Raw genomic sequence first — 25,224 nt, 5'->3', positions numbered from 1 at the left:
AATGGGGTTCCAAGTATGACCTGATTTGATATATCTTTAGCAAGTATAAAGCTTTGAGGAATGCATTTATTATCAGTACATATATAAGCTTTTGGAAGCTTATATTGGATTTGGAGTTTATCTCCCCCTGCATGCCACAGGGTATGGCTTGTTTTATGAAAATACCTAGTAGGGATTAGTCCTTCCTGAATAACATTTAAATCTGCTCCGCTATCAACAAGAGCAGTAAATGATCTTGTATAATGATTATCTATTAGGAGAGATATTTTTATGTGCCATTTTTGGGATTTAACCATTTCTATTGTGGATAAAAAAATTTCTGAGAAGATATTTTCTTCAATTTCTGCTTTGTTGTCATTATATTGATTATTTTCGCTATGGTTATCCTCAAGCTTAGTTATTCTAGACTCTTGTATAACATTCTTCCTTTTTAATATCTTAATTTCTTCCTTTAAATTTTTAATTTCTTTATAAAGATTTGTGAGTGTTGTGTTCTCTTCTTTGTTTTGAATCTTCTGTCTGAGTTGATTCATTACTTCACTCATAGTGTAGGATTTATTATGATTATTATAATTGAATCTCTTTTTTCTTCTGGCTCTTCATATTTAGAGGATGAAGTTCCTTCTTCAGAATTAAACTGATCTATGATCTGCATTCTTAATTCTGGGTCTTTGATGGCTTTTAGTAATTCAAAAGCATGATTTGATGTTAAAACATTAACTTTCATATCTGAAAACTGAGATATGATTCTATATAATTCTGATTTGTCAATATTTTGATCTAGGTTATTTGTTTCCTTTTTAGGACAACTTAATCATGATCGGCAAGGCTCACATTCAGAGTCTTCCGAGCTTGATTCCGAAATATTTTCATTATCTAGGTTATCTATTTCAGAATCAGTAGGTATTGAATCTGAATCAGATTCTTCAAATTATGAGTTTTGTAGAGTTTGTATTATTAATCTTTTTGTGTCTTCTGGGATTTCAAGATTATCAACTCTTGGTTTTGTAGAGTTGATATATTATAATTACTTCATATATCATTAAACAAATACTTTTATAAAATACATCAATAACTAATTATTATAATTAATTAGAATATTATTTATTACAATTAATTAAACTATTGAAAATTTATTTTTAATCGAATACAAAACTAACTAATTATAATAAATAATTATTCATGTCATCAATTCGTCAATTTCTTAATTAATAATGACTTTTAACTTTTCTTATGAGTTATTGTATACCAAAAGACACATAATTTATGAAAATGTTTAAAATTTTCTATTAAAATAAAATAGATATACAATAATCTTTATACATGTATGTATACAAATAACTACACTGGTTAAAAAAGGGTCTAAACCAAGAGTAAAAACTTTCGGTAATGACCCTATATCTTTCGGTATTGACCAAATACCGAAAGTTTATGTGACTCTCGTCATTCCTCGGTATTGACTCTTTCGGTAATTATAATTAGAAATTTACCGAGAGATATTGTAGAGTTTTCGGCTTGGACACCCGATAGAAAAACCGAAAGTTAATTGGAAAACTTTCGGTTTTTCCCTTTGGAGAAAAACCGAAGGTTTTCCAATTAACTTTCGGTTTTTCATCAGAGGGAAAAACTGAAAGTTTTCTAATAAACTTTTGGTTTTTCTCCAAAGGAAAAAACTGAAAGTTTTATAATTAACTTTCAGTTTTTCTTCATGGGGAAAACCCGAGAGTTTTATAATTAACTTTCGGTTTTTCCCTTTGAAGAAAAATCGAAAGTTTATTAAACAACTTTCGGTTTTTCCCTTTGATACAAAACCGAGAGGTTTATGAAGAACTTTCAGTTTTTCTTCAAAGGAAAATCCGAAAGTTTTCCATATAACTCTCGGTTTTTCCTATGAAGAAAAAACGAAAGATTTACATTTTACTTTCAGTTTTTCACTACAAAATGTACAAAATAGGCCGATTGTTTTGTGCGCAATCAAAACATGTTAAGCCAAACTAATATATCAATAATAAAACAAATGACACATAAAGGAAATGATCATTATCATTACAAAATTCTCAACCAAACTAATCATCCAAACAATCTGTTTTAAATTCAAATGAAAACGTATTCATAAACCTGTTTTCAATCGAAACAACCAATCAAAACGTACTAGAATTAGCTGGTGGGGGGAGGAGGTGGTGGTTGTTGATGTTGCCTCATAAACATTTCAAAGCTCTCCATTCTTGCATTCATTTGTAACCTTTTCCTCTCTATTCTTTCTGTCATTTCTAACTTCTCCCTCTCCATTCATGTCACAATTTCTAGCTTTTCCGTTTGTATTTCATTAATTGTTCGAGTTCTTTCTTCATCCCTCTTCTCCAATTCCTCCAGTTTCAGCGTCATTCTTTGATTCTCTTCAAACAATCGATCAGTGAATCGTTGTGAATTGTTGCCACTTCGACGAACCTTACGAAAGTGTGTGGGCCGGACGCCTGATCCCATACCAAACACTCCCCCATGCTTTTATTTTCCGAACACCCTCTCCGTCAATTCAAAGTCAGATATTTTCGGTTCATTACTAAGAATTTCCTCCATCTCAACTTGCACATTTGAAATAAATTATCATTTAAATAATAAAAAACTAGCTATATTCAATTAACTTACAATTTTTTCTTACACTCGTTCGTCCGGGACGGGGGTTGGGTTTTCTTTTGTCGGTTTTGGGGTACGTGTTCACTTGAATACTTCAATGACAAAGGGAGACCGTCCTATTTTAAGGGCCTGTTGAAATAAATGATTTATAAAATTAATAACAATCTTTATAATTAAGTTATTAGAAATAATGTACATACCAATTCTTGCTCTACTTGAGCAAACGGTCTACTTCCAGTATGATGTGGGAATTTGTGCTTATTTCTGTTGACAACATTGATTTGACTGTTATTCTATATTTGAAATAAAAAATTGAAGTTAGAATAATTAATATCATATTTTATAATTCATAAAACCGTACCTTAAATTTTTCCGTGAAGTAATGGTTGCGACACACAAACTCCCAATCATCTCGATCGTAGTCTGGTGGAGGATTGGCCAGTACCGCCGCCTCGTCTCCTTGATGGATGCGGATAGAATTCTCGTTCAAATCCGAGCGCCATCTATCCAATATCTGTTTGGCGTGTGCCAATCCGGTCCTTCGATATTGGTCAATAGAACCATCAGTAGACTCGAACGGATCCTGAAAATAAAAACATTCAAATGTTATAAGAAATTATTGAATGATTAATGTATATTAATGAAGTAATGATTATTACCGTCATAGCAGTCCAAATTGAATCCAATTGGTCAGCACTTAATGCCTTCCACTTCAGAAGACGGTGTGAGACGGTTGAGGGGTCCTGCACAACCGACCCCAAATGTCTAGACCACATCGTTCTTTCGTCACCAACACCGCCGGGCCTCCCATCTACCGCTATAAAAGTCAGAGCAATCTTTATCCCCACAGGCCTCTTAGATATCGCGATATTCTTGTTCCTCCCCCGTCTCTTACGGGCAGAAGATTCTTCAAAATTATCAAATTCATAATTAGATATGTAAATCAAATCAAACAATAACTAAGTGTAAACAAGTTACCTATTGATGATGAGTCGGGAGTGGAATGATCCTCCTCGTCATCCTCCTCGTGAGCCTCCTCGTAACCCTCGTCGTCAGCCTCATCATCATACCCCATATAAGCACACGTACTCTCAACAAACTCTTCAGCCTCAGCAGCATCAATCTCCTCGTCTGTTGGGGGAGCAGTAGCTATCGGGTCCACAATAATAGGTGCTTGATCTCTAGAAGACTCTTCTCGGAGCCTTAAGTTTTCTAATTGTGCAAGTAGGTTTTGGTAGTGCTTACCCAATTTGCTGGGTGTTTTCCTCATAGTCTTCTAAGTTTCTTTACGACCTTCAGACATTCTTAATGCACCATTCATAAAAATGAGCGAATATTTGAAATAAAGTAGTAATAAGAATGAATATAAAGTAAAAAACATAAATCTACCTAATTAATTAATCTAAACTATATATTTGTAACCGCAGTTTTATTTTTGTCACAATCTTCCAACCGGGTCGGGCTGACATATCAGGGGAGTATAATACTTGTTTTGCTTGACTCGCCAATATATACGGGTCTTGACTTTGGGTTTTTAAAATTCAGTTTACATTTATACTTACGAAGCCATATTTATCCACTTTCACTCCTAGTTCCTCTAAGTGTGTATCAAACCACTTACACTTGAATAAGACAACTCGTTTGTGAGAAAAGTATTGTACTTCGATTATATTCGTTAAAACTCCGTAGTATGACATAGTTTCAGACCCGTTGTACCCTTTAAACCCACCCCACTATTCTGAGTGGTCAAACCTTCGTCGTATTTTTCTGTACATAATTTGTATCCGTTTACTTTACACCAAACATACATAGACGAGTACATACTTGGACCTTCTCTTAAGATCTTGAGGTCTCTTGATATGTCGTTAATTTCTGCTACTTGAGCGACCTATATATATACATTCCCGAAATGTAGTCGTTAAAATAAATATAAAGTTATTAGACATGATTTATAAGTTACTCACTTTATGCTTGAAATAAGTGACAAACGTTTCTCCACTGGACTCATTGTTATTACAATACTGAATATAATCTCTGCAAATAGATCGAATATTAAATAGCATACTCTTTAATGCTAATTAATAAGACGTACCATAACAGCAACATAGAATCTTAAATGTAAAAAGGTTCTGCTTCGGGGCAATTTTTCAAAATGTACAAATGAGCTGTCACTCGATCGCTATAATCCAAGTTGTATATTTTTCCGTTAGATAGGTCTTCCAACGATAAAAATATTGAAATGCCCGAGATTTCAGTTTGTACATTTTCTTGGTCTTCTTCCTCCATATACTTGGCACATAAACTAATACTCTCATTTACAAGATAGATCTCGCTTATAGAGGCTTCGGGGTGGTTATTATTCCGCAAATATCTTTTCGTTGTACCCATGTAATGTTCAAACGGATACATCCATCAATATTGGACGGGTCCCCCAAGTAAAGTCTCAAATGACAAGTGAACCGGGAGATGCATCATGATGTCGAAGATTGACGGTGGAAAAATCATTTCAAATTCGTAAAGTGTCAATATAATATCCATGTATAATTGTTCGAGGTCCGCTTGAATTAACTCTTTGAAACACAACAACCAAAAGAACCGAGACAAATTTACTAATGCATCATACATATTATCTAGAAGTAATCCACGGTTTGCTAAAGGAATAAGATATTCCAATAAAATGCGACAATCATGACTCTTTAATCCCGAAATCTTTTTCTCTTCGAAGTTTACACAACCGTCGATATTTGAGAAAAAACCATCAGTCAACTTGAGATCTTTCAAGAATTTACAAAGACGTTTTTTATTATCGGATGTCAAAGTGAAAGGCGCTTCTGGATAATGAATCACTCCTTCATCATTTATAGGATGTAACCATGATTTTATGCCTAAGAGTTGTAAGTCTTTACGGGCTTTAGGATCATCCTTAGTCTTCTCTTTCACATTCATTATTGTTCCCAACACGCTATCACAAATATTTTTCTCAATATGTATCACATCCAAATTATGTCTCAATAATAGTGATTTCCAATAAGGCAAACAGAAGAAAATGCTAAGTTTGTTCCAATTGTCTCCCCGCGTTTCATGATATATCTCGTGCTTGCTCGTAACTTTTTTGCCCCGTTAACAATTTAGAGGGCTCTCTGTAATCTATTCGACCATCAAACGACTCTTTATCCCTTCTGTATTTGTGCTTTGGTGGAAGGAAGCGTCTATGACCCATGTAACATTATTTGGAACCATGAACCAATCGAAGAGATACTGTGTCGTTGTTACAACAGGGACAAGCGAATTTCCCTTTCGTACTCCAGCTTGATAAATTTGCGTACGCGGAAAAGTCGTTAATGGTCCACATCAATGTCGCTCGCATGTTAAATTATTGTGAGGTGTGTGCATCAAACGTTCTCACACCAGTTTGCCACAGTTCAGTCAACTCGTCGATCAATGGTTGCAGAAATATGTCAATTGCATCTCCTGGACTCTTTGGACCCGGAATTAACATAGATAGAATGAAATTGCTAAAATCCATGCAAGTAGTGGGTGACACATTATAAGGAACGAAAATAACCGGCCAAACATTGTATGACTTTTTCCCATTTGCAAATGGTTGAAACCCATCGCTTGATAAACTCAGTCTTACGTTTCGAGATTCCGACGCAAAATCTTTATAATTTCCATCAAACGTTTTTCAAGTTAAGGAATCCGCGGGATGTCTCAACGTATCACTATCAACTCTTCTTCTTTATGCCATCTCATCATTGGAGCCGTTTTTGAGGACATGTATAGTCTATGCAGTCTTGGTATTAAAGGGAAATATCTCAACACCTTAGTTGGAATGCATTTCCCATTTTACTTCTTTCGATCTACCCCACTTGTTTGGTGAACTTTCCATCTTGAAAGACCGCAAACTCTGCAAGAATCTACATATTTGTCATCCTTCCAAAATATCATACAGTTGTTCTTACATGCGTCTATATTCTCATACTTAAACCCAATATCAGTAATGAATTTTTTACTTTCGTAGTAGGAGTTTGGTAATTGAACGTCAATTGGTAATACGTAGTCTTTAAGCAGACGCAGTAACATATCGAACGAATAATTTGTCCATTGACAGACATTTTTTATGTGAAGTAGTTTCAGTAGTGCTGATGATTTCGTTATTCGAGCACCTTCATATAATGGTCGTTTGTAATCATCAAGCAATTTATAAAATCCCTGTGCATCTTCGACTGGTTCATGGTTGTTCAGGACATCATTAACGTTGGAGAACATATCGTTTATAAAATCATGCATATAACGTTCTTCATTGACCTCTTCATTAATTGTATTATTCATCTCCGTTCTCGGATAGTTGAATTTCGGCATGGCATCCTCCGACTGATCATCATCATCATCATCATCAAAGTCATCGTCATCGTCATCGACATCATCATTAACCACGTGAGTAGTACGTCTCTTTTCTCCATGACAATACAAGTACTCATAATGAACATTTATTCCATAAATGATGAGGTGAGTCTTAACATCGTCTATTTCCATAAACGGTGTGTTCAAACATTTCACGCAAGGACATTTCACTGTTTGTCGGGATGTACTCCTATAAGCAAACTCGAGGAATTTGTCAACACCTTCCTCGTAATCTAGATGATATCGTCGTAAGGTCATCCAACTTTTATCGGGTACTTCCATCTTTCTAATAAAATGGAAAACAACCCGCATTATTATTTACTTAACTTTGTCTAAATTAATTAAGCCTACATAATTGTAACATAATATCTACATAATCTATCATTATTCAACCAAAATTTCACCTAAACAAACAATAATAAAACCTAATCTAACATTATTTCATTCATACACATTTCAAACCAAATCTAATCCAACATAATTTTATTCATACACAATTCATTCAAACATATAACAATTATAACCTAAAATCAAATCTAATTCAAACCAAATCTAATTCATCATTATTTTATTCATACACATTTCAAACCAATAATAATCAATTCATTAACAAACTTAAATCTAACATAATCTAACATAAATCAAACCTAAACTAACATCAATCTAACATAATCTAACATAAATCAAACCTAAACTAACATCAATCTAACATAATCTAACATAAATCAAACCTAAACTAACATAAATCAAACATAATCTAACATAAATCAAACCTAAACTAACATCAATCTAACATAAATCTGACAAAATCTAACATACATAAACCTAAATATAACATAAATCAAACATTAAACTAATCTAACCATATAATAAACCAACAATAACTAACCTTGCAGGAAAAGAGCGACGAAGAAGAGCGGCGTCGTTCGTCAATGGTGTGGGAGGCGGCGAATGTAGGTAGATCGACGGGCGGGCGGCTGACATGAATCCAACAAAATAAACATAAACACATATACCTATTAATCAAACAATAATAAACCAAATCTAACATGAATCCAACAAAATCAACACATAAATATATACCTAATCTAACATTAATCAAACTATTTCAAACTCAATCTAACAAATTCTAACATTAATCAAACTATTTCAAACTCAATCTAACAATAATATAAACCAAATCTAACAAAATCAAACTAAACTATTGAACATATAACCTAAATTTAACATTAATCAAAATATTTCAAACTCAATCTAACAGATTCTAACAATAATATAAACCTAATCTAACAATAATATAAATATAATCTAACAATAATATAAATCTAATCTAAAAATAATATAAACCTAATCTAACAATAATCCAACATAATCAATCCAAAACCAAATCCAAAAACATAATCCAAATCTAAACTAACCAAAATCAAACATATTTCAAACCTAATCTAACCTAAATCAATCCAAATAACCAAATTAAACCCTAAATCTAGTCAACAAATATAACCAATTCATATAACATAAAATAACCAAAAATCAAACAAAAAAGTAATATGTGGCTTGAATCGGACGGAGGTAGCGGCGCGGAGGTAGCCTGGTCTTCCGGCGGCTGTGACTTGAATCGGATGGAGGCGGAGCAGCGATGCGGAACAGTAGCGTTGTCTTCAGGCGCGGAAGGTAGTGTCGTCGTCGTCTTCTATGGCGGCGTTGTCTTCTGCGGCGGTGTCGTCTTCTACGGGCGGCGTCGTCTTATTCGGCGCAGAAGGAAGCGGTGACGGGCGGAGAGAGAAAGAAAGAAAAGAAACGGGGAAGAAAGAAGGGAAATAGATAGGTTTTTAATTTTAAATGGATCAATTCCAAAAGTTTTATATAAAACTTTCGGTTTTGATAAGGGTCAATTTCAAAAGTTTTATATAAAATTTTCGGTTTTGATAAGGGTCTATTCCGAAAGTTTTATATAAAACTTTCGGTTTTGATAAGGGTCGATTCCAAAAGTTTTATATAAAACTTTCGGTTTTGATAAGAGTCATTTCCGAAAGTTTTATATAAAACTTTCGGTTTTGATGGTTATTTCTGAAAGTTATATCATTAACTTTCGGAATTACCACTTGACAAATTGTTAAATTAATTGGTTTTCACCTTCTAATGACTTTGAACAACATTAATTTAACACATTTGATAACCTTAAAACATTACACAATCCATATGATCAAACTTTATACACATTCATATGATCATCAAACACAAATATACATATACACTTATTTATATAATCAAACACAATCATAAACATTTTAACATTAAACACAATCTTAATTTTTAAAAAACAACACACACTTGATTAGATTAGTTAGGAGTCTAGATTCGTAGGTCAAAAACCAATTAATTTAACAAATTAAGAAGTGGTAAAGCCGAAAATTAATGGTATAACTTTCGGTTTTGATGGTTATTTTCGAAAGTTATATCATTAACTTTCGGAATTACCAATTGACAAATTGTTAAATTAATTGGTTTTTCACCTTCTAATGACTTTGAACAACATTAATTTAACACATTTGATATCCTTAAAACATTACACACTCCATATGATCAAACTTTATACACATTCATATGATCATCAAACACAAACATACATATACACTTCTTTATATAATCAAACACAATCATAAACATTTTAACATTAAACACAATTTTAATATTTAAAAAACAACACACACTTGATTAGATTAGTTAGGAGTCTAGATTGGTAGGTAAAAAAAATTAATTTAACAAATTATGAAGTGGTAAAACCAAAAGTTAATTGTATAACTTTCGGTTTTGATCATTATTTCTGAAAGTTATACATAAAACTCTCGGTCCTGACCTTAAACAAAATGTTTTTTAAGAAGGGTCAAAAGCGAAAGTTTTATTGAAAACTTTCGCAAATACCACTTCCCAACACTTGAAAAAAATTCCAATATTTTTTGGGAAGGGTCAAAAGCGAAAGTTTTATTGAAAACTTTAGCAAATACCCCTTCCCAACACTTAGAAAAATTTCAAATATTTTTGGGGAAGGGTCAAAAGCGAAAGTTTTATTGAAAACTTTCGCAATTACCCCTTCCAAACACTTAGAAAAATTTCCAATTTTTTTGGAGAAGGGTCAAAAGCGAAAGTTTTAAATAAAACTTTCGCAAATACCCCTCCCCAACACTTAAAAAAAATTCCAATTTTTTGGGGGAAGGGTTAAAAGCGAAAAAACTTTCGCAAATACCCCTCCCCAACACTTAGAAAATTTTCCAATTTTTTTGGGGAAGGGTCAAAAGCGAAAGTTTTAAATAATACTTTCGCAATTACCCCTCCCCAACACTTAGAAAAATTTCCAATTTTTTTAGGAAATGGTCAAAAGCGAAAGTTTTAAATAAAACTTTCGCAAATACCCTTCCCAACAATTATAAAAATTTCCAATTTTTTTAAGGAAGGGTCAAAAGCGAAAGTTTTCAATAAAACTTTCGCAAATACCCCTCCCCAACACTTAGAAAAATTTCCAATTTTTTGGGGGAAGGGTCAAAAGAGAAAGTTTTCAATAAAACTTTCGCAATTACCCTCTCCAACACTTAAAAAAATTTCCAATTTTTTTAGGGAAGAGTCAAAAGAGAAAATTTTCAATAAAACTTTCGCAAATACCCCTTCCCAACACTTAAAAAATTTCCAATTTTTTTGGGGTAGGATCAAAAACAAAAGTTTTCAATAAAATTTTCGCAAATACTCCTCCCCAACACTTAGAAAAGTTTCCAATTTTTTGGGGGAATGGTCAAAAGTGAAAGTTTTCAATAAAACGCTCCCCAGCACTTTGAAAAAAATCCAATTTTTTTGGGGAAGGGTCAAAAGCGAAAGTTTTCAAATAAATTTTCGCAAATACCCCTCCCCAACACTTAGAAAATTTTCTAACTTTTTTGGGAAGGATCAAAAGCAAAAGTTTTCAAATAAAATTTCACAATTACCCCTAGGTCAAAAGCGAGAGTTTTTCAATAAACTTTCGCAATTACTTATTAAAACCGAGGGTTCTTTAAATACCTTTCGAAATTACCATATTTTTTGACAAAAGAATAAATAAAACATGTTCTATAATTTTCTCAAATAACCAATTTAGTTCTAGGAAAACATGCTTTAATCATTTAAAATTGGTTTGAAATGCTTCTAACATCATTTAGAATGTGTTAGAAAACTTTTGGGGTGACTATTCTTGAGCTCAAGAATAGAATGAAAACTTGATTTTTAAAATTTTAAAATTAAATTTTAGAGTTTTTCTTAGAGACTTTCAAGTTTCAAATCAGAATAACTAATCACTGTCCAATAAAATACAAATATTTAAATCATCTTTTGATAAATAAAATTGAGTTATTTTCAAAATCTAACAACTTAGATTGGAGCATTAAAGTGACTATAAATGTTTATTGATAAACAAAATAAACAACATGTGTGTCCTAGTAACGTTCCCAACCAAATTTCTGTAATAACATCAATTTGTTCACAAACAAGAATAATTATGTAGTCTTACTAGTGAAATCTTAATCAGAAATCAAATCAAATCAAGAATATACTTTCTCTCATTAATATAAATTGCTTTATGATTATGCATAATTTCACTATCTAAAAAAAATCAACTCTTCCAATATCTTTAATATGAAATTTACCTTTAATAAAACTTTTTCATCCAAACATTTTACTCTATTATATATTGAGATGACTATATAAAGTTTGTAACTAGGACTACAATTACTTTACTCATAATTTTGAAATAATATTAATAATCATTTTTACAACTTTATTTGCATTATTTAAAATACACAATTTGTGTAATTTGTTTTTATAATTTTTTTTAATCACATCTTCATTATATTTCTAATTTTTTTTTATACAAGATATTTCAGTATCTTAAGATTAAATGTAGTCAAAATAAAAAAATTTACTTAAAATTATTGAATAGTTATAAACTTATAAATCAAAATTTATTTGAAATATTAAGAGTTTAATTTTGAAAAAAATGTTAGTTATATATTAAAATTAAATATATATATATATATATATATATAAATTAAATATTTTATACATTAACAATTTTATATATTTAGATATAAATAATAATAAGTAAATAACACTATAAAAAATATTTATTTATAAAATTAATTATATTAATTTATTTTTTTAATAAATAACCTAGATTTTTTAATTATAAAATCAAAATTATTTATATAATCGTAAAATCTTATCCTCCTCTAAATTTAAAATAGTAAGAATTTATCTAAAATTAGACTAATTAAATTTCTTTCAAATAGCAAAATCGTAAAAAAAAAAAAAAATTAAATTAAAGTTAACCTAAATTCTACAAAGTTTGTAAAAATATTTATGATTACCTCCTACCATCATACAAGTTTTTTTCCTTCAAGAACTGTCCAAGTTCTTAATCACTATTTTTTAGAGATATGGGCTTATATTGGGGCCTGGGTTTATCAAAAGCACAAGAAATTTAATGGGCCGAAGTCTGGATTGTGCTATTTATGCCTCCTCTTTCAAGTGAAGTTTCACCAATCTTCGAGTCCTTTTCAAGAACCAATGCCACGGGAAAACAAGTGGTGATTATTGTTAGGTTTCTCTCGTTCTCTCTCTCTGGACTCTGTACGGAGCTCTGGGCCAGATTACTCAGGAATGGATTCATGAAGTCACTGTTACACATGTGCTGTCGACGACAAAGAACAATGTCCAAAGACGTTACCCCTTTTTGAATCATAAACAACACATCCTTGTTATTTTCCCCTGTTTGTATACATAATTGATTAGATTTTGTACCGTCGGCTCCAATTCAGTGATAGGAAGGTCCTTTACTTAGGTTCTGAAACTCGATTTCCGATCAAAAGGTTATAAGTGAGAGAGACGAACGGTTATGGGACTGAGCATGGGGTCCAGTTCAGGAAAAGAGCCGGACAATAATTCCGACTCAGATGATCGAGGCGGAGCTCGTGGATTGCTTCTGAAAACGTTGGTTGTCATCGGAGGAGCAGTTCTTCTCAAGCGCCTCACCAAATCTACTACCAACTGGGACCACACACGCATTGTTGCGCAATCTCTCAGCGGCGAAAAGGTTAAATACCTGCACATCCTCTTTCTAGCCTTTTATGTTTATAATAATTCACTTTTGTTTTCTTTGATTAAAACTTGTTCATCGTTCTTCTTCATAATCGTCTTGTTGTCTGTATTAACTGTATGTAGTATTCGAGAGAACAAGCATCTAGGGATCCTGATAACTACTTCAATTTAAGGTACTCATTGTCCAAGCTCTTCAGGATGTTTTTGGCTGTTCTTCCATTATAATTGTTTTTATCATTTTGTATAATTTTCATTGTTCTTGAATCTTGTGTGCAAATTTGAGCTGTTGATTAATTCAATTATTCGAGCTCAAGCTTTGGTAGATTAATCTCAAATCGACTGGTACTCAGAGCTAAAATAGTATTCAATCTTGAATTTAAGTATCATATGTTACTAGTCATTTCAATTCTCATGTTCCTTATGTGTCTGTGTAACATCTCATCTGAAATGAATTGAACTGCATACTTGATAATATAATCATCAAAATACCTCTAGGATAATCAACAAAATATCTTATGTGTCTGTGTTAAAACATAATTTTGAGTTTAATTTATTCATCTAGTCAAGGAAATTTCATAATTCATAGAACTTATTGTAAGAGAATGAAGATCAATCATGAAAGCTATAAGTGGAGTGGAACTTCTTGAACTTGAGATTTATTATTGAGGCATTCATATCAGATAAACAGTAAGTCTGAATTTGTCAATCACTCTTATCTTGACATTTCTTTTTGTTAAAAATATCAACTACAATTAGTTAGACTATTATTTTCTAATTAGTCTTTTTGGTGTTTCCTTAATTAGTCATTCCTAATTAGTCCTTTATATGTCTATTTAAGGCATGGTTTCATTATATATCATACATTCATGCAATACAACAAATCTTATTCTTCACTATATTCTTATATGATATTAGAGTTCCATTTATGACTTCCAAGGTTTCTTCCATTGCCTAGCCATTAGTGGTGTGAATTTAATTTTCATCACATTACTTTACACTTCTCTTTTCTTTTGTTGATTATTAGTTTAAGATATAAGAATAGAGGTTTCAAATTATACCTCCTCACTGAAAAGAAATAGGTAAAACAAGCTAGAGAAGAAATTGGTAGGACCAAGTGAGTTATTGATAAGAGGACACCAAAAACAAGGCATGCTGGGGACAAAGCCATTGAGACAGCATATAGAGGCGAGAAACCTTAAGTGTAAAAAAGAAAGCCCCTAAGAGTGGGAACAAAGACACTGTCATTATTAAAGCCTAAAACTATGTTACAATTCCATGTCAGTCTTAGAAGTTACTAACTTGGATTTTAGAGGGAGTGCAGAAAATATCAACACTGTTAGTTAGACTATATTATTTTCTAACAAGTCCATTCGTGTTGCCTTAATTAGTACTCTGAATTAGTCCTTTATGTCCCTATTTTAAGTTGTAGTTTCATTATATAACATGTTTATCCATTCTTCTAGTTTCACGCTCTCTCTCCTTTTTATGATATATTCAGGCAATACAACAAATCTTCTCCTTCACTAGACCTACATTTTTATTTTGGAGAAGTGTTGTTAGTTTTAGTTCCTGGATTTTGATGAGATGTTTCTAGGCTTGGATTTCAGTGTATTTCCTAAGAATTTATCATATCCATTCATCTGGCAATAAACATAGTAAAAGACATTTGAAGCAGTTAGTTCTTGAATGATGGAAAAATGAGTTATTTTCATGTTAATTCTTGTAGGTGGTTGTCATGTCCTGCTGCAGAAATGTCGGATGGTTCAAAGGTTTTATACTTTGAACAGGTCAGTGTTTGTTCGAACCTATTCATAGATTTTAGTTTTGTTTTTCTTATATTAGCTGAAATGGCGTGTAATGATATTTATTATTGAACAAATAAAACATAACATATGAAAATTTACCTTTGTGCATTTATAGGCATTCTGGAGGACACCTAATAAGCCTTTTCGTCAGGTACATCCTTCGCTGCAGAAACCAAATCAATTTTGTCAATAGTTTGTTTTTTTTCCATGCATTACACTGGCTATTAAGTACTTGCAGCAACATGATTTGGTCCTGATATTGTATGAACCTCTAGTTGTTCGGTCAGATGAGTTTTTCTTTAGATATTTCCCTGCACTTTGTTCTTTCCGGATGCTTACGTGGGTTGTGTTTTGTTATTTCATCCAGATGTGTTTTCCTTGCTGATATTTTTCACTTCTCATCTTGCAGAGATTTTATATTGTGAAGCCTTGTACAAAGGACATGAAATCAGATGTTGAGGTGGGATTTATCTTGTACTTGTAATATTGGGCTGTTTTGTTTTACACTCTTTCATGTTTATCATCATCCAATCTAAACATTGATTTGGACCATATTCCATAAAGTACTATGAGTCATTTGGAATTATTTTTTATCATCATCTAGATCATAGTGTGATTTTTGTTGCTTTGTATATCAAATCAAGCAACAAAAAACCACTATAATCTAGATATTGATCCAAAAAAAATCTTATACCAAACGAAAAAAATACTTTCAATTTTAACTTTGATGATTTTTCACAGAAATTCTGATAAAATACCAGTTTTAAAATAAGCTCATGCATTGGCTGGTCAACACTTCACTATGTAAAGTTAATCGCGTCTAGACATGTTTAAAGGCTTCACTATATTATTGACACTTCACTATGTCATTTAAGAGTCATATAATGTGATACTCTACTATACAAGAATCATCCCCATTTGTTTAAAGGCTGGCTTATATAAACATTTGAAAGAAAAGGTGAATAAAAAACTTATTAAAGTTTGTATTAATCGAGTTGTCACGATGTTGAATTACTGAGTTGGAAGTTATATTCACATGATTGTTCTCGGTAGTTTGGGATTATTATTGTTATTATTTCTGTTTTCTGACGAGTAACATTTGCAGCTAAGTACGTATGCCATTAGAGATGCAGAAGAGTATAGAAACTTCTGTGATCGCCCAAAGAACCAGCGACCACAACCTGAAGAAGTCATTGGGGTAAGGAACATGCTGAAATGTGAAGACTGTTTCTTCATCTTTTTGTGTATTGTCCAATATCCTCTTTGAATGATATAGTGTAGAAGGAATATTGTAGCTGATTTGGAATGATTTGATTGACGATAGAAAGTAAAAATAACCCTTCATGAAACAAGGCCTCGTTATTTGGTGAAAATATTTAGAAACTTTGAGTTGTTGAGAAAGCCATATCATATGCAGGACATTGCAGAACAATTAACAAGCATATACCTGAAACGCTGTGATCGTGGAAAACGGTGCTTATATGAAGGCTCAACTCCTCAAGACGGTTTTCCAAATTCATGGGTATCCCTCCAATCGTTCTTTTACCATTTCTTTATTTTTATATTTTCTTTCCTTATATTTTGTATATGACAGAATGGAGCAACACGATGTAGTTCTGAACTTGCTGTGTTGAAGAACAACGAGATACATATGGGCGATAGAGGCTACGACGATGATGGAAATCAAGTACACCCCCATTTATGTTTCATTATCTAAATACAAAATCGTTAAATTATCATTTATTTTTATTGAAAATAACTATTTAATCTAGTTGATTAATTATAATAATAATAATGGGTCTGGATGATGCAGGTTTGGGGAGTGAAAGGAGGTCCATATGAGTTTAAGGCAGCTCCTCCTGCTTCTTCAAGCTTATTAACAGATATGATTTCTCCTTTAAATTACTCTTATCCATTAGTTGACAAAAAGATAGAGAACGGTTCATTCGTGCTTCAAGACTGACTCTTCACCTTTATATACTAAAAATATGATCACTTTTTCATTCCATATTATTAAATCTTCATAATGGGCCAGCCAGCCATTATAGGTGCTGAAAAGTCTAAAAAAGGTAAACATGTTACATAAAAGGTAAATACTCTTTATCCATTCCTCATATTGTAATTTAGTTTGATCCACATTCACTGGTTTTGGAATTCACAAATTAGAACATAGTCAAAAAATAAAAAAATGAAGATCTTGAAAAGAGCCTGATAATAAGTTTGCATGTAGATCTCTTGTTATGATATACTAAATATTTCATTTTAAGACATGATTGTGTTATCGAATAAAATATGATATCCAATAAATAATATTTAACACAAACAAAAAAATGTAGGTCTAAAACAAGTAATAAAATAAAATTGGCTCCTAATTAGTTTGATGGTAGGTCTAGGATATGATTTGAAACTAGATTAAAGAGTTTATAATGAGGTTATGAAAACCACTTCTAAATTTGATTTAAGAAATATGTTTCACATTATATATGATGCCGGCAAAAATAACAGGTTCTATAGTCAATGTATTTGATGATAAAGACATAGTATAGTTTTAGCACAACAAACTGAGCGAGAAAAACTTGTTGATATTGAGTATTGACTAACAAAAGTCTTCCCTCTCGGGTGAAGATTGGTTTTTTAAGAGTGTTCGTCGAGGAAGCATATTAGAATTGCTTTCAAGAGTGTTCCTCATTTGTGAAATCAGGTATATACTTGATTTAATGTATTATACTGTGTACTTTATATTTTGTGACTTTTATTGATGATTATTAAAGGAATAATTGGGTGTATACTTTAAAGATCAAGTGTTTATTTTCAAACAATTTCTCTTGCGGAAATAAAACTAGCGCAAAACTTTGCACATTAGTGTATCTATTTTTCTACCACCGCATAAAATTGTTTTAAAATGAATAAACACCTTATCTATCTTTAGACTTTAAAATATACATTCAAATCTTTTTTGAATAATCATCAACAAAAGTAACAAAATATAAAGTATATAAAATGTTTTTTGTTTTTATATGACCACACATTGGAATATATTAAATCAAGTATACCTAGTTTTTGTAAATGAGTAACACTTTTGAAAGCAACACTATTCTGCTTCCCCACTAAACAATGGACATACTTCTTCAAAGAACATCTTCACCTTAGAGAAAAGATTTTTTTTAGCCAATATTATAATGAACTAAATATGTTGTGTCAAAACTCTACTATGTATTTATCATTAATTGCATTAATTATAAAATCGGTAATTTTTGCATGCATCATCTATAATGAGTAACACTTTTCTTCCCGCCACAATAAAAAAAAAAAATTAGTAAGTTCTCATTACTTATCACGAAAAATATTACAAAACCCTTTATCATTGAGTTTATTGTTAGAGATCAAATCATTGAGTTTACTGGTGGTGATCAAATTCATATGGATATTGGACATGTGTTTCACATTCTTGAAAATCATGTGTTGCCATTTCAATCTTTAAATTCACATTTTCAACACAAATAATTTTAATAATGTCATAATTATTCCTAACACTTTCACAATTACTGAAATGTAGGGTGTGAAATGATTTTTCCACGATATAGCATGTATTGAATTGTTGCTATTAATCACCAAACTAGTCTATTGAAAAATGAGATTAACATCATTGTTATACACAATAAAGAGATCATCGATTGTCAAAATAACTTTTTTTTATCATCAGTTTTTTTTTATTATTATTTGTATTTTTGTTCTCTCTGTAGAAACTTTTGCAAAAAAAATTGATGTGCTCCTTTTTACGGCAATCATTCACTCGATGTTAGCATATTTCTCATATTTGCTTTTATTTTTGTTTTTGTTTTTTTCTCATTTGGCCCTACTCTTAATCTTTCCTTTCGATCACTACCTTTTACCACATCTATGGTACAATTACCATTCGGGATTGAATTAGACAATTACGTTACGAACATTTCTCATTAGTTCAATAATGTACCAATAAACTATAATAATTGTACTTCGTCCTTAAATTTGATACATCTACTTGATCATAAATAATTTGTTATTATAAGTCTTTTAAAATATAATTATCATATTTGTTCAATAGATTTTTCGCATTTATCTCTTCACTGACCTGATTAAGAATCATTGTCTAATATAGATACACTAGACGATGATTCAAAGTCCAATTCTCATCGGTTTTATCGGTTGACTTTTCACTAGCAAATACAGAAATAATAATGCTTCAAATAAATATGATCTTTCATCTTTCTTTTTTACCTATGATAATTAGAACAAATCAAAATAATCATTCTACTTATATGACTCATCATTCTTCTAAACTATGTAAAAACTATAATATTTTATAATATTAATTGTTGAGATTAAATAATAACTTCCAAAATAATAATGTGAAAGTAAAAATCACGAAACTTATATGTTGTATAAATCATATCAATAATAATGGATACACAATGTCTCAAGTAATAAAAGTTTACATTAATAAAGTATCTAAACCTCGTAAATATCATCATCATTATATATGCTACATAAAAATATAACAATCTCACAAATTTTAAAAATACCTCAAATTAGATATTTAGGGATGGAGCAGTTGTCCCACCAAATCGTTTTTAACAAATGATAATGGAAACACCTTTTGCAGCTAAAATCCAAGAAGATCTCAAGCCGCAGATTTCATTTCCCTCTTTTGTGTTATACATTTTATTTATTATTAGTTCAATCCTAATGAACAGAATCTCAAACTGTCAATATGGCAATCTAAGATATTTAGTTTTTCGTTGTCATCCTAAAAGTTGAAAATCCAAACTCTCTTTTATTAAAATTCTTGAAACTATTTTTTACCTCAAACATGACCTAGACAATGTGATTTTACCTAAATAAATAAGTTGAGTTTGGTTCTTTGATTCAATCTTTGAGACTCAATTGGTCTGCATATTGTTAAGAATCAAAAGTCCCATAATCAAATAAGATTAAACAAATACATTTGTTTTCCTTAACATACTTTTATTTTGAAATTGAATTGATTTTGAATGTAAGAGGTTCAAATTAGAAAATGAATTGATCGAAATGAAACATTTTAGGATGAGATTATAAGATGCTACAAACAAACTTGATTGTCATTAGTACATGAATTGAAGTCAAGTTTTGGATGAATTTGAAATTTTGATGATTAAGATGATTGAGTTATATACTTTGTCTTGAAAGTCATTATGTTTTTATCATTGATAATTGCATGCCTAAGTTGAATTTATTAATTAAGATTTGATTATTATTTGAAACAGTACTATGCTTAATTGATAGGTACTTATAAGTTGTGATGCATAATTGATTTGGAACATGAATTGTAATAAATGACATTACATGTTTTTTCCATTTCTCTTTTTCTGACTCTCAATTTAAAATTTAGAATAATTAAAATTTTTAGATTAAAATAGTTAATTTGTTTTTTTAGGATTCGTATAACAAATTAACTATTTAAAATATGATTATTAAAATATAATATTATTTTAATATTTTAAGAGAAATGATAGAAACAAATAAATATTATCAAAAATAATGTAAGAAATAATATATCATTTTTTAGTGGATTAAAAATTTAATATGATACAAAAAAAATTAGATTTTTCAATGTAATTTTCTTTTTAATCTTTTTTCTGCTTTCCCATCCTTTCTCATAATATTATGTTTATAGATATATATTCAACAAATAAATAAAATTTTAAAATAATTAAAATAGGAAAACCGGATTCCTTAAACTAGAATTTGACATTTTTTTAATTTTCATTTGTGTTGCTATGAGTTTGATCAAAGAAAACAAAAGAAACATTAAAGTTTTAATCAATAAAGTTAAATTTTAATTAGGAGAACTAGTGTGTGGTTAATTTAGATATTAAGATTTCAGAATTTTATAAATCCTTCTTGATTTTATAATTATATATTATTTTATTTACTTAATGTAATTTATATTATTTATTCAAATAAATAATCTTTTGTCATTAATTTTTGAAATAATTAATTTTTAATTTACTAGTGGAAGGAGTGAAGTGATGAGAGAAAATTGGGAAGAACTCCTAAATTATTATTGTTTATATATAATAATTATTATTTTTGAATAAATTCTTATTAAAATAAGAATTTTATATTTTATATTTTAAGACTACAAATATATTGTTAAAGTAAAAAACAAAGACTTGGTCTTTGTCTTGAAAATTCGAGGGAAAGGCCTTAAATGCGGAAAGTGCCAGCGCATTATTTTTAATGCGCTCGTGACATTTTTATTTTATTTTTTACGAAAATGTCATCGTTGCGTCACGCAATCTACGCAATTTTTTTTTCAAAAAAATTTAATTATGAATTTTTTGGAAGAAAATGTCACATTTGCGTCACGCAATCGCGTCACGTCACGCAACTCTAGTTGCGTCACGTAATCGCGAGACAAAAAAAAAAAATTTATTTCGCGATTCCGGTTGCGTCACGCAACCTTCGACATGGGCAAAATCATCCATATACAATAAAAAGGGTCACCAACGCTTTTTTTTTTTTTTTTTTAAGCGCTGCACTCTCCGCGTTTAAATTTGAGGTCATTTCCTCAAAATTTCAATTTTTGTTGGGCTTTGGCTTTTAAGTATTTGGTTCCGCTGAAGCAATTAAAGAAAGAGAAATTACAAAGAAAAAAAAGATTGAAGAAAACTTCTTGATGGAGGCCGCAGATTATGATTTCAAGGAATTCAAAGCATCGTTTTTTAGTTTACCCTCTACTGGATTTCTGCTTCTCGATTCAGTTTGACGAAATGTAACTCTGGTTGGAAGAGAATAAAGACTTGATTACTCACAATTATTGAAGAACCATGAACAGATTCAATGTAAAAAAACTGAATTTGCACAACTGTGCTCGACATCAGCTCAAAGAACAATTTCACGTCGCTCGGAATCTTACAGACCCACGAAGCATCGCTCCACCAATATTCGAACTCAACAGAAAGTTGAATGCATTATGGAAATCAGGTATGGTTGATGAAGCATGCCAACTGTTTGATAGAATGCCTAACCGAGACGAGTTCACTTGGAACACAATGATTGCTGCCTATGCCGATTCAGGGCGATTTCACGAAGCTAGAAAGCTTTTCGACTTGACACCCAAGAAGAGTTCCATCACTTGGTCTTCGTTAATATCTGCTTATTGTCGACATGGGTATGAAACAGAAGTGTTCCATTTATTCTGGGAAATGCAGTACGAAGGCCATAAACCAAATGATTTCACTTTGAGTAGCGTTCTCAGGACATGTTCTATAAATGGCTTGCTTTGGAGGGGTGAACAGGTTCATGCTTACTCCATAAAACGTCAATTAGATTTCAATGATTTCGTTAATACTGGTCTTGTTCACATGTATTCTAACTGTAATCAAATTTCAAAAGCTGAAAATCTATTTCAAATGACATCTGGGGATCATAGAGGCCATGTTATGTGGTCTGCCTTGATCAGTGGATATACCAAAAATGGGGATTCTCTTAAAGCCATAAATTGCTTTAAAGATATGCAAACACAAGGTGTTGAGTGTAACCAATATACTTTCCCTAGTGTGTTGACTGCTTGTGCATCCATATCAGCTCATGCTTTCGGAATGCAGGTTCATGGTTTCATTATTTACGCCGGTTTTGAGACTAACTCGTTTGTAGAGAGTGCTTTAGTTAACATGTACGCCAAATGTGGTGATGTTACTAGTGGTAGAATGATTTTGGAAAGAGCAGAATCCGATGATGTGATTTCATGGAACTCGATGATAGTTGGATGTGTAGAGAATAGTCTTGAAGAAGAAGCTTTGTTGTTGTTTCAGAAAATGCATGCAAGAGATATAAAATTCGACGATTTTACTTATCCTTCCGTTTTGAATTGTTATGCTTCTATAAAGGATGTTAGAATAGCAAAATCTGTTCACTGTTTGATTACGAAAACAGGTTTTGAAGCTCGTAAACTCGTAGGAAATGCACTTATAGACATGTACGCAAAAGGGGGAGACATGTATTCCGCTATCGAGCTTTTTAATCGCACGATAGAAAAAGATGTCGTCTCATGGACTTCCCTCGTGACAGGATACGCTCACAATGACTTCCATGAAGAAGCACTTAAGCTGTTTTCTCAAATGAAACGATCGGGAGTTCATATTGACCAAATTGTGACCGCCAGTGTGTTGAGTTCGTGTGCAGAACTCACTCGGTTGGAATTTGGGAGACAAATTCAGGCAAGTCTGGTTAAATCTGGACTCGGGTCGACTTTATCTGTTGACAATTCGCTAGTAACAATGTACGCAAAGTGCGGTTCTCTAGAAGAGGCAAAGCAAGTCTTCGACTCGATGAGAAATAAAAACGTGATGACATGGACAGCTCTTATAGTTGGCTATGCTCAAAACGGTAGGGGAAAAGATTCTATCAAAAGGTATAACGAAATGATAGCAAGTGGTGTAAAGCCCGATTTCATAACATTCATCGGCCTACTCTTTGCTTGTAGCCACGCGGGTCTTGTGAAAGAAGCGCGTGAGTACTTTGAAACAATGTACACAATATATGGGATAAAGCCGGGTCCAGATCATTACGCTTGTATGATCGACCTTCTAGGACGTTGTGGGAAACTAAATGAAGCCGAGGAATTGCTTAACCAAATGGATGTGGAACCGGATTCCACCATATGGAAAGCGTTGTTAGGTGCTAGTCGAGTTTATGGGAATGTAGAGCTAGCTGAGAGGGCTGCAAAGGCACTGTTTGAGTTAGAGCCTTGTGATGCTACATCATATGTAATGTTGGCTAATATCTATTCTGCCACTGGCTTATTTGAAAATGCTGCGAAAATAAGAAGGGTAATGAAAACAAAGGGAGTGACCAAAGAGCCTGGACGCAGTTGGATTGAGATGAACAACGCAGTCCACACTTTCATGTCCGAGGACAGAGGCCATCCGAATTCGGATATGATATATGGAAAGGTTGAAGAGATCATGTTATCGATCAAGAGAGCTGGATATGTCCCCGACATGAGATTTGCACTGCACGATGTTGATGAGGAGGTTAAGGAACGCGGGCTAGCTTATCATGGCGAGAAATTAGCAGTTGCTTTTGGACTTATATTTTTGCCACAAACTGCTCCCATTAGGATTTATAAGAATCTTCGAGTGTGCGGGGACTGTCATACCGCTATGAAATTTATATCTAGTGTTTACGGTCGTCACATTATTTTAAGAGATTCCAATTGTTTCCATCATTTCAAACGAGGGATTTGCTCTTGTGAAGATTATTGGTGACATGGGAGATCATGCACATTTGTAATAGGAAGCTGGGTGTATGTGAATTTAGTATGACTCATTTATATAGATTCATAACTGGCTCTCATTTTTAAGGGAAACATCGCTTCTTAGCTTTAGTTCACTAACTGTTTTCTATCTGATAAACCCTAAATCACCCGTGCTTGAGAGACGGCCCTGAATGGCGAAGCAATTTACAAGAAATCTTGAAAAGATTGTGATCAGATGCAACTATAGGCGAGGTGCACCCGAGGATGTTATGTTGATGATCTTTTTATGTTTTTGCTAATAGATGTTAATAATGGTCTTCTTCCCATGTAAGTATGTAATTGCATCGATGTTTGATATTGGCATAGATTGAAGCAATATTAGAGATCGATTCTAATGTAAAACAAATTTTCCTAAAACATTAAAATATTCTTTTGGTGTGGATGTCACTCTTATTATGCTTTTACAAATGAACACTTTTTAATAAGGGTTTTAAAATAAATTGAACTAATCAAAAACCATAAGTGGTTTGGTTGGTTAATGTTACCCTCGCTCATTTGTCAATTAATTTATTTTAAAAAAAGAGAAATGATTTGAGTAACGAAATTATAATTGCCAATTTTGTTATTATATTTTTTAAGTTTAACAAAAATTATAGGGAAGGTTGAAGAAAGATGGAAAAATGTTGTACTTGAAAATAAAAAGTGTATAGTGAATAGAGACAATATAAATATTTTATTATTAAATAAATGGAAGATTAAGAGTAACGTGTAAGAAAATTTAAAATATGATGGCTTCGGGTGGAGCGTGTGGAAATTTGACGAAATGATCCTAAAAAAAGTCTTAAATGCGTTGGTGACCAGCGCATAAATTTAATTGCGCAAATGACCACTTCAAAATATTCTGACGAAATTACCTCCGTCACGTAACGCGAAGGGCGGGATTGTCACACGAAGAAAAAACCTGTGAAATTACCTATGTCG

At 31.8% G+C, this 25,224-nt stretch overlaps 2 protein-coding genes across 2 annotated transcripts; both read left to right on the top strand.

Moving 5' to 3' along the window:
• The first annotated feature begins 12,630 nt into the window (after positions 1-12,630).
• Positions 12,631-17,099, top strand: LOC124932456 (chromophore lyase CRL, chloroplastic). The gene is made up of 9 exons (XM_047473086.1): positions 12,631-13,153; positions 13,282-13,331; positions 14,885-14,945; positions 15,079-15,114; positions 15,373-15,423; positions 16,069-16,161; positions 16,381-16,485; positions 16,558-16,650; positions 16,777-17,099. Exons 1-9 carry the CDS (start codon positions 12,956-12,958, stop codon positions 16,924-16,926), a joined length of 837 nt encoding a protein of 278 aa, XP_047329042.1. The 5' UTR covers positions 12,631-12,955; the 3' UTR covers positions 16,927-17,099.
• Positions 17,100-21,677: 4,578 nt separating this feature from the next.
• On the top strand, positions 21,678-24,547 carry LOC124928644 (putative pentatricopeptide repeat-containing protein At5g52630). The gene has a single exon (XM_047468883.1). The coding sequence runs from the start codon at positions 21,812-21,814 to the stop codon at positions 24,251-24,253; it is 2,442 nt and encodes an 813-aa protein (XP_047324839.1). The 5' UTR covers positions 21,678-21,811; the 3' UTR covers positions 24,254-24,547.
• Positions 24,548-25,224: the final 677 nt, after the last annotated feature.

The sequence above is a fragment of the Impatiens glandulifera genome, chromosome 3 (genome assembly GCF_907164915.1).
Source record: "Impatiens glandulifera chromosome 3, dImpGla2.1, whole genome shotgun sequence".
NCBI classification, from domain to species: Eukaryota; Viridiplantae; Streptophyta; class Magnoliopsida; order Ericales; family Balsaminaceae; genus Impatiens; species Impatiens glandulifera.
Note: the sequence above shows the minus strand (reverse complement) of the source record. Positions and strands in the feature narration are given on the sequence as shown.

Bases quoted from the DNA above. Each gene is read 5' to 3' on its own strand.
- LOC124932456 (XM_047473086.1), top strand. From the start codon at position 12,956: ATGGGACTGAGCATGGGGTCCAGTTCAGGAAAAGAGCCGGACAATAAT. The intron at 13,154-13,281 runs GTTAAATACCTG...AACTGTATGTAG, and splicing joins AATCTCTCAGCGGCGAAAAG to TATTCGAGAGAACAAGCATC. The intron at 15,115-15,372 runs GTACATCCTTCG...CTCATCTTGCAG, and splicing joins CTAATAAGCCTTTTCGTCAG to AGATTTTATATTGTGAAGCC.
- LOC124928644 (XM_047468883.1), top strand. From the start codon at position 21,812: ATGAACAGATTCAATGTAAAAAAACTGAATTTGCACAACTGTGCTCGA.